This window comes from Hordeum vulgare, chromosome 4H, assembly GCF_904849725.1.
Source record: "Hordeum vulgare subsp. vulgare chromosome 4H, MorexV3_pseudomolecules_assembly, whole genome shotgun sequence".
Classification (NCBI taxonomy): Eukaryota; Viridiplantae; Streptophyta; class Magnoliopsida; order Poales; family Poaceae; genus Hordeum; species Hordeum vulgare.
The window spans coordinates 219,985,715-219,995,297 of NC_058521.1; the positions used below are offsets into that span (position 1 = coordinate 219,985,715).

Consider the following 9,583-nt stretch of genomic DNA (forward strand, 5'->3'; position numbering starts at 1 on the left):
CGGTGACCAAATGAAACTAGCCTATATATCAATCTTCGTTTCCGGACAATTCTGGAAACCCTCATGACGTCCGCGATCTCATCCGAGACTCCAAACAACATTCGGTAACCACACATATAACTCAACTATACTAAAACATCATCGAACCTTAAGTGTGTAGACCCTGCGGGTTCGAGAACTATGTAGACATGACCCGAGACACTCCTCGGTCAATATCCAATAACGGGACCTGGATGCCCATATTGGATCCTACATATTCTCCGAAGATCTTATCGGTTGAACCTCAGTGCCAAGGATTCATATAATATTGTATGTCATTCCCTTTGTCCTTCGGTATATTACTTGCCCGAGATTCGATCGTCGGTATCCTCATACCTATTTCAATCTCGTTACCGGCAAGCTCTTTACTCGTTCCGTAATACAAGATCCCATGACTTACACTTAGTCACATTGCTTGCAAGGCTTGTTTGTGATGTTGTATTACCGAGTGGGCCCCGAGATACCTCTCCGTCGCACGGAGTGACAAATCCCAGTCTTGATCCATACTAACTCAACGGACACCTTAGTAGATACCTGTAGAGCACCTTTATAGTCACCCAGTTACGTTGTGACGTTTGATACACACAAGGTATTCCTCCGGTGCCAGTGAGTTATATGATATCATGGTCATAGGAATAAAGACTTGACATGCCGAAAACAATAGCAACAAAATGACACGATCACATGCTAGGTTCATAGTTTGGGTCTAGTCCATCACATGATTCTCCTAATGATGTGATGCAGTCATCAAGTGACAACACTTGCATATAGCCAGAAAACCTTGACTATCCGTGATCAACTTGGCTAGCCAACTAGAGGCTTGTTAGGTACATTGTTTTGTCTATGTATCCACACATGTATCTATGTTTTCATTCAATACAATTATAGCATGGATAATAAACGATTATCTTGAAACAGGAAGTATAATAATAACTATTTTATCATTGCCTCTAGGGCATATTTCCAACACAACTATGCCGAACAGAGTGTCCAACTCCATGGTCACACACGAACAACTACTCCGACGTGTGTGTTCAACTCCCGTAGCCCATGTGTAATCAACTATGCCAACAAGAATGTGCAACTCTGCGACCGTGCATGTGCAATAGACGAACGAGAGTGTGCACCTTTGCAGCTGAATGTGGGAAACTATGCCGACAATAGTGTGCAACTCTACGACCGTGCGGCATGTGCGACTATGTAGACGTGAGTGTGCAACTCCACAATCGGACGTGTGCACCTCCCACAACCTTTTCCCTAAGCAACTACGAGAGCCTACAACTTCGTGGTCATGCGTGCTATTATGCTAACAAGAGTGTGCAACTTCCACAGACATGCACTCTGCAACTATGCCACCACGTGTGTACAACTTTCTCCCAACCCATGAACGTGCAATTTTTACTAATGGAACATCCACCACAAACTACCTCCTACTAGTGAGATGTGCAAGTTTGTTGGAGCTCCGACCAACTATCTACTAGTATATGCGCAACTTCCCCATGCCTGTAGACGTGCAGTTGTTACTGTTTGTTATCCCAACCAACTGCTTAGTAGTTGATGTGCAACTTTAAATGCTAGTCTGCCAACTGCATAAGAATCAATGTACAACTTTTTCATGTACCCCGTGGATATGTAGTTTTCACTACTAGAAAGCCATCCCAACCACCCCTCCTAGTGAGATATGAAACTTTAGGGAACCCCAACAACTTTTCTCTACCCTTCCTGATCCGCAGTTTTTCATCATCCAACAATTCCTGCTAATGAGATTTGCAACTTTGTCTGTTGCGTCAACCAACTACCTAGGAGACTATGTGCAACTTAGTCTATTGCCCGCGCCAACCGGAACTACACATCCACGAGTCAAAAGGAGAAGGAGTTGCACATCCACTACTAGTCAGTTGGCCGAAACAATAGACTAAGTTACACATATCGCTGGTAGTGTAGGGGGCAAGGTGTGCCAGGAGAGAAAAACAACACATCCACAAGTAGGGAGGGTGTTGCACATCGACTACTAGATAGTTACCAGAGGAAGTAGACTAGTCGCACATCATAAAAAGTTGATTATCATGGTCACTAGGTTGCAACCTCATAGAAAGTTGGATCATGCAGCTTCAAAATTGATTTTCAAAAAAGTTGCATCATTTGGTACTAAAGTGGCACTAAATAGTAATAGGGTTGCACCATATAGCATTAAAGTTGACACCAAACAAATTCCATCGAAACATACTCATGCGAGATCTAATTTTAAAGATCTCGTCACGTAGATTTTAAAATGAAAACGAATCTGAATTTTGATGCATAATTTAAACGTTATGACTGTTGAAAATTTAGAATACTCAAGTAAATGCACATGCACTTTCAGCCGATTTTAGGGGGAAAAAGGCATCGGGGAACCGCACGGGACCACAAGACATCACTTTGTGTCAAAAACGCACGGGTGATGTATTTTAGGGCACCACTCTTGCCTGAGGCTCGTTGTAATGAGTAGTATCATATACTAGTATCATGCATATGATACTAGTCTATGGTACCGCATCCGTAATGCATAGTATCATGCGTTAGTATCATAGAGTGGTTTATTTATTGTCATGCAAGACACATAGTAGCACATCATTTAATATGATACGGTATCATAGACACATAGTAACCCTCTCTTTCTTCATTTAATTCTATGTCATCTCATTAAAATTATCTAGTTAACATGTATAATACTACCTATGATACTCTCATTACGGACAGCCTGATCTGATACGCTAGAAATGATCTGGTATCTCCATACTGCATACCCAGATTCCAAGATCCGCTTCTTCCTCTCTTCTTGTTGAGCATTCTCAGTAAACACAGGGTAACCACATCCGGTACGTATGTACCGATTCTCCTCTTCTCCCGCGCGCGCTTTCCTCAACAAAAGATCGACCAGATGCAACAGCGGTTTCCTAATTCATCACGGCGTATTGTTCAATTCACTTCGGTCTGATCATACCGTGATCAAGGTCCATGCACGGCATTAACAAATTAATCATTGACTATTCTTGGGTGTTAAATTTTTGTTCCCTTCATTGATGCATTTGTTCTTGTTGTGTTGTAGGTCTTGATCGGTCGATCCACGGCAGGGGCGATCAATCCATGGCCATCAAGGGCAACTCTGGGGAGTACAAGGCCCGGAGCCCGCTGGGCATGGTGATCGCCGTCCTGCTCTGCTGCTTCTTCTACGTGTTCGGCGCGTGGCAGCGCAGCGGCTACGGCAAGGGTGACCGCATCGCGGTGGCGGTAACGCAGCAGACGGCCTGCGCCGACGCCTCTGCCGCGGGGCTCAGCTTCGAGACGCACCACACCGGAGGCGTGGCCAACGCGACGACGTCCGGCCTTGGCGGCGAGCCGCCGCCGTCGTTCGTGCCGTGCGCGGCAGCGCTCACGGACCACACTCCGTGCCACGACCAGGATCGCGCCATGAAATTCCCGCGCAAGAACATGGTGTATCGGGAGCGGCACTGCCCGTCGGACGGCGAGCGGCTGCTGTGCCTCGTGCCGGCGCCGCCTGGGTACGTGACGCCGTTCCCGTGGCCCAAGAGCCGCGACTACGTCCCTTACGCCAACGCGCCGTACAAGAGCCTCACCGTTGAGAAGGCCGTGCAGAACTGGGTCCATTACGAGGGCGCCGTGTTCCGTTTTCCTGGCGGCGGCACCCAGTTCCCCCACGGCGCCGACAAGTACATCGACCAGCTCGCCTCCGTCGTCCCCTTCGCCGACGGCTCCGTCCGCACCGTCCTTGACACCGGCTGCGGCGTAAGCCATTAATCAACTCGCACGTTTCCTGATACATGGTCCATGCGTTCGCGCACTGTCATTTCACGATCTTGTTTACGTCCATGTGGGTGCAGGTGGCGAGTCTCGGCGCGTACCTGGACTCCCGTGGCGTGATGGCCATCTCGTTCGCACCGCGCGACTCGCACGAGGCGCAGGTGCAGTTCGCGCTGGAGCGCGGCGTGCCGGCCTTCATCGGCGTCCTCGGTTCCGTCAAGCTCCCATTCCCTCCAAGATCCTTTGACATGGCGCACTGCTCCCGGTGCCTCATCCCGTGGTCGGGCAACGGTGAGCTAGCGCACTCGATGGCATGCATGCCATTGCCATTGCCATTGTCATGACTTGATCTGATATAATAGAAGAAAGTTGTAATGCAGGCGGGATGTACATGATGGAGGTGGACCGGGTGCTCCGGCCGGGCGGGTATTGGGTGCTCTCCGGCCCGCCGATCAACTGGAAGGCGAATCACAGGAAGTGGGAGCGCGCGGAGGAGGACCTGGCCGGCGAGCAGAAGAGGATCGAGGAGTACGCGCAGATGCTCTGCTGGGAGAAGGTCACCGAGATGGACGAGATTGGAGTGTGGCGGAAGCGGACGGACACGGCAGCGTGCCCAGCCATGCCGCCGGCGGTTCGGACCTGCGATCCGGCCAATTCTGATGACGTCTGGTGAGATGAATATTGTATGTATATTAAGAATCGAGCTTGGCCGTCGACTTTGAATCAAACGGCTTAAACAGCGTCACGTTCGTTTCCCGCGGTACACGGAACTGAAAGATGTTGGGCCGGCACAACAGGTACAAGAACATGGAGACTTGCATCACGCCGTCCACCACTGCTGTCGGAGGACAAGTGCAGCCGTTCCCGGAGCGGCTGAAGGTCGTCCCTCCGAGGATAAGTTCGGGCGCCGTCCAAGGCTTCACCGTGGAGTCGTACGAGGAGGAGAACCGACGGTGGGAGAAGCATGTGAAGGCATACAAGAAGGTCAACTACAAGCTCGACACCAAGCGGTATCGGAACATCATGGACATGAATGCCGGCGTGGGTGGCTTCGCAGCCGCAATCTTCTCCCCCATGTCCTGGGTGATGAATGTGGTGCCCACCGCCGCCGAACTCTCCACCCTCGGCGTCATCTATGAGAGGGGTCTCATCGGCATCTACCATGACTGGTAAGCTAGTTTTGCTTGCCTTGATCTACAAGATGATGCCAAAAGGTTGATTTGTGTTCTTCTTCAGGTGTGAAGCATTCTCTACTTATCCAAGAACCTATGACCTCATCCATGTCAATGGAGTGTTCAGCCTCTACAGGAACAAGTTAGAGATCACCAAAGAAATCTTAACTGATGCCAGTTGTAATGTACTACATCCCTGACAAGCTAATTGATGGGGCTGGGTGGATCAGGTGCAAGATGGAGGACATCCTGCTGGAGATGGACCGGATTTTGCGCCCTGAGGGCACGGTGATCTTTCGGGACGACATCGACATCATGCTGCGAGTGCACAAGGTGGTGACGGGGATGCGATGGAAGACGATGATGGCAAACCACGAGGACAGTCCGCACATCCGAGAGAAGGTGCTCTACGCCGTCAAGCGCTACTGGACTGTTGACAGCGACAAGAGTTCCCAAGAGAAGAAGGGAACTTCTTCTGAGGACAAGGGCTCAGACTCACAGGTGTGAAGTGATGTGTGGGATGAGATGGGCTGATAAACTGCAGCTCCTGTGAGGATTAAGGAATGGATGTGTTTATTTTAGCTTCTTGTGAGTTTTTTCTCGAGTGTGCCAGTGAGATCATCACGTGTGTGTATTCCTTTGACTACGTCGTGTAGGATGAACAGTTCTTTTCCATTTTTGAGATGGTAGGAAAAATTCGGATGCTTCACACAAAAATCTACCATTTCTTCCTAATAGAATATGTGTGTATAGCTATGTATGGTATGATTAGATTATAAAGAAAACGCTGCCACTTACCTTTCATCCAATCCAATTTTTCATGCACCAACTAAGCACATTAAGGTAGATTTTTACTTTGTTCGTAAACGAGTTGCTCCAAAAATGTTGCAAGCTCGGTTTGTGTCCTCGAAGGATCAGCTAGCCGACATTGTTCACAAAACCTCTGCCACTACCATTGTTTCAGGAATCAGGAGTGCAAACGCAATCTTAATATGTTTCATATTGTTGAGATTGAGGGAGGCTCATAAAATGTGTGTATACCTTGTACAGTGGCGGATCTAGTGGGTGGACAGGATGGTCCATGGACCATCGTCAACTCGTGCATATGCACGGGCTAGCATATTCAGCACATGTACTATCTATAATCTATAATTTTAAATAAATATTAGCATTAAGTGGTTATTAGCTGATGATGGTTTTACACTTATTTCATCATCTTGTTATGGAGACAAACGTCAGTATTAAAACATTTTAAAAGTATGCCTTCCAATTTGGTTAATTGTTATCAAAATTTATCCCACATGCATTGGACACACACATAAAACACATAGCTTTAGTTTATATGAATATCTAAAAGTTATTGAATTCTACGATACATACAGTGCTAACTTCTTGTGAGGAAAACAATAATCTTTCTATTGTTCAAGATTACGGCTCTTTTGGATTAAAATGAACATCTTATCCCTTATTAGAATTTACTTTATATGTAATTTTTGTATCCTTTCATGCTAGAAGGATTTTTATTTGCATTGGTTAGATCCAATTGTTTGCTTCACTCGTGGGCTGCCAATTTTTGAACACCTTCCGAATCTCTTAACTTAGACGCAGAGAATATCCTCTTCGACTTGACCGTGCACATTGTTTAAATCCATCATGGTTAGATTTTTTTTATTTCATGCGATTAGATACACTTCTTGGTATGCTCAATAGGCTAATAGGTTGAAGTAGATAATGAATTTTCTTTGACCCGACCTATGAACCTATACGTGCTAGTTAATGCATTGCTTTATATCTTGTTGTCTTCATCTATCATGCTTAGCTTTTTTTAACTTTGCTTGTTTGAATCCAGTTGTTGTTCTGCTTGACAACCGCTGATTCTGAATGCCTTCAACAATTTCTAGTGTTGGCGTAGATGGTGTCTCCTCTTCGACTTGACATATACAAATGCACTTGCTAGTTAGTTTTAAAAAATGTGTGATGTATTTAAGTTAGAAAAAGTAATTTACATATTGTAATATAGTTATTAGATTTCTAGTTTATCATATGTATTGGATAAGAAAACTTTGACTTTGTAATGATTTATTATAATTTTTCTTGTAGAGAACAAAACATGCAAAGTAAGATCGAAATATTTTGTCTGTAGCGTAATACTCTTATTTTGGGACAGAGGGGGTAGGTGTTATTTTTGCCGGGAGAGGTTATGTGCATTTGGAAATGTTGTTACAAAAATTGAAATAACATTGTAATTTTCAGTTTCACCTTTTCAGATTTTTTTGCAGGGGTTTCTTTTCAGTAGTTAACAGATATCAATACTGATATAATATTTTTATACATTTTTTACTCGCACGTCAGCCATGGGTACTGAGATCTGCCGCATATTTATTAAATCAAAGCATACACCCTTGCTTGACGTTGTTTTTTAAGGGCTTCACATTTACTTTTTAAATAGAGAGATAGGAAGAAAAGAGACCGTGTAGAGTTTGGATTCCAAACTGTACACGTGTGCTGAACGTTGATTATTTTTCTATAGTGCTTCACGTGTTTTTTTTTTAGTCCTAGGTATAGTAAACATAGGATTGTATCTCTTTTTGAAAATAAAATCGTGGGCTTTTTTTTGTTAAGCATAACGTAAGAGTGTTTTAGAGTCATGATGTAAGACTGTTGTGAGGTGTAAAGGACGTGCAGCTTATGTATCTACACAGGGCAGTTATTTTATTTCAAATCACCTACGGCTGTTTTTCTTTTTTCAGGGAAGGCCATGTACGGCTGTTGGATCGCTGTCCAACATGTACGTATATAAATATGACACCTTTTAGGTTCAAAACAAAAAAGATAGGAGTCCTTTTCTATCATGTAATCTTAGCCGCAAGATTAAGATCTAAAAGCTAATGTTAGTCGTTTAGCGTGGAGGCTTCAATGATGCCTCATATAGAGATACGTGAGATGAGATTGGGAGAGTAAGTTCACGGGAGAGAGCTATGTGTTTTTTTTCTTCTACTGTGATTCGATGTACACCGTTATAATTCGGTCCCACTAAATTAACGGCTCATAAAATCTAATTAACGTGGTAATTTCTAGGAAGTCTCAAATTAGAATTGGTATAGATAGATATCACTGCGAAGAATTGCACTATTGGACCACCCTGTCATGTTGAGCTGGATCCGCCACTATCTATATATGGTATGATTAGATAGTTGAAAACAATAGGATATGTTTTGTCGTTGTTGTTGTCGTCGTCATTGCCATAGCAGCCGCCATTGCTATCATTGTGATCGCCGTTCTTACTCCCATGACTGTCGTTGCTGTTGCGGCTGCCATCACAGCAGCCGTTGACATTGCCATGGCGCATGGCATTGTTGGCGGATGAAGAAAAGTGGCTATTGTTGGCAGCGTGATGTTCTTGACGAGTTTCAAAACTGACAAGTTAAGAATAAAACTCGGAGAGGCTCACTTGGCCGGTGAAGACAAAAAGGGCTGTCATGAGTGGGTCATACTCCTGTCCCAGCCCCCCGGTGATGTGCCCAATGATCTCGTCATCGGACAGGACGTCGCCTACAGTGGCCAGCGCGTTCGCATAGCCTCTCATCTTGTGGAAGAACTCTGCCGCGGAGATGTCATTCTTCTTCGTTTGCGACAGCTGCGTGCGAAGTTGACGCACGCTGGCCTGGTTGTGAGCGACAAACATGCCGCCGAGGGCGGACCACACGGCTTCCGAGGAGGTCGCTCATGTCATCTGGGTAAAAAAAATTACGCACACGCAATACCTATGCATGGTAATGATCATCTACGAGAGGGGAGAGTGAATCTACATATCATTGTAGATCGCTAAGCAGAAGCGTATATAATGCGGTTGATGTAGTGGAACATCTTCGTGATCCAAATCGCAGCCCGTCCCGCGATCTCATCACGATCCGTCCCGCGATCTCATCACGATCCATCCCGATCTAGTGCCGAACGGACGGCACCTCCGCGGTCAGCACACGTACAGCTCGATGACGATCTCCGTCTTCTTGATCCAGCAAGAGGGACGAAGAGGTAGTTGAGTTCTTCAGCAGGGCGGCATGGTGGTGGTGGTGGTGGAGCTATTCCAGCAGGGCTTCGCCTAAGCACCGCTGAAACTAGACTAGAGTAGAAACTATCTAGAGAGAGAGGGCAGCACGTGGCTGTTTTTCTGTGTCTCAAAAACCCTCAATATCTCTAGTATATATAGGAGGGAGGGAGGGGAGGAGGCATCCTCAAACCCTCGAGGTTTGACCGAAATTGGAGGTCGAGGAGTCCTGCTCCATTTCAATTAGGAGTAGGATTCCTCCATTCCACTTGGAAACCCTTTCCACCTTTTTATCTTTGGGTTTTTTGCCTCTCAAACCTCATGGGACTTAGTGGGAGCTTATGTCATCCCACTAGGGGATGGTTTGTATCCTCCCACAGCCCATAAGGCCCCTCGGGGTGTGACACCCCTCCCGATGGTCCCCGGTATCCTCCCGGCACTCCCGGTACACTACCGATGAGCCCGAAACTTTTCTCGTGACCAAAACAGGACTTCCTATATATCAATCTTTACCTCCGGACCA

At 46.0% G+C, this 9,583-nt stretch overlaps 1 protein-coding gene across 1 annotated transcript; it reads left to right on the plus strand.

Moving 5' to 3' along the window:
• The first annotated feature begins 3,022 nt into the window (after window positions 1-3,022).
• On the plus strand, window positions 3,023-5,576 carry LOC123446332 (probable methyltransferase PMT2). Its single transcript, XM_045122990.1, has 6 exons — window positions 3,023-3,825; window positions 3,921-4,131; window positions 4,221-4,509; window positions 4,638-5,009; window positions 5,077-5,154; window positions 5,243-5,576. Exons 1-6 carry the CDS (start codon window positions 3,166-3,168, stop codon window positions 5,517-5,519), a joined length of 1,887 nt encoding a protein of 628 aa, XP_044978925.1. The 5' UTR covers window positions 3,023-3,165; the 3' UTR covers window positions 5,520-5,576.
• Window positions 5,577-9,583: the final 4,007 nt, after the last annotated feature.

Excerpts from the sequence above, each read along its gene's own strand:
- LOC123446332 (XM_045122990.1), top strand. The coding sequence starts at position 3,166 with ATGGCCATCAAGGGCAACTCTGGGGAGTACAAGGCCCGGAGCCCGCTG. Across the intron at positions 3,826-3,920 it reads TCCTTGACACCGGCTGCGGC|GTGGCGAGTCTCGGCGCGTA; the intron begins GTAAGCCATTAA and ends ATGTGGGTGCAG. Across the intron at positions 4,510-4,637 it reads GCCAATTCTGATGACGTCTG|GTACAAGAACATGGAGACTT; the intron begins GTGAGATGAATA and ends CCGGCACAACAG.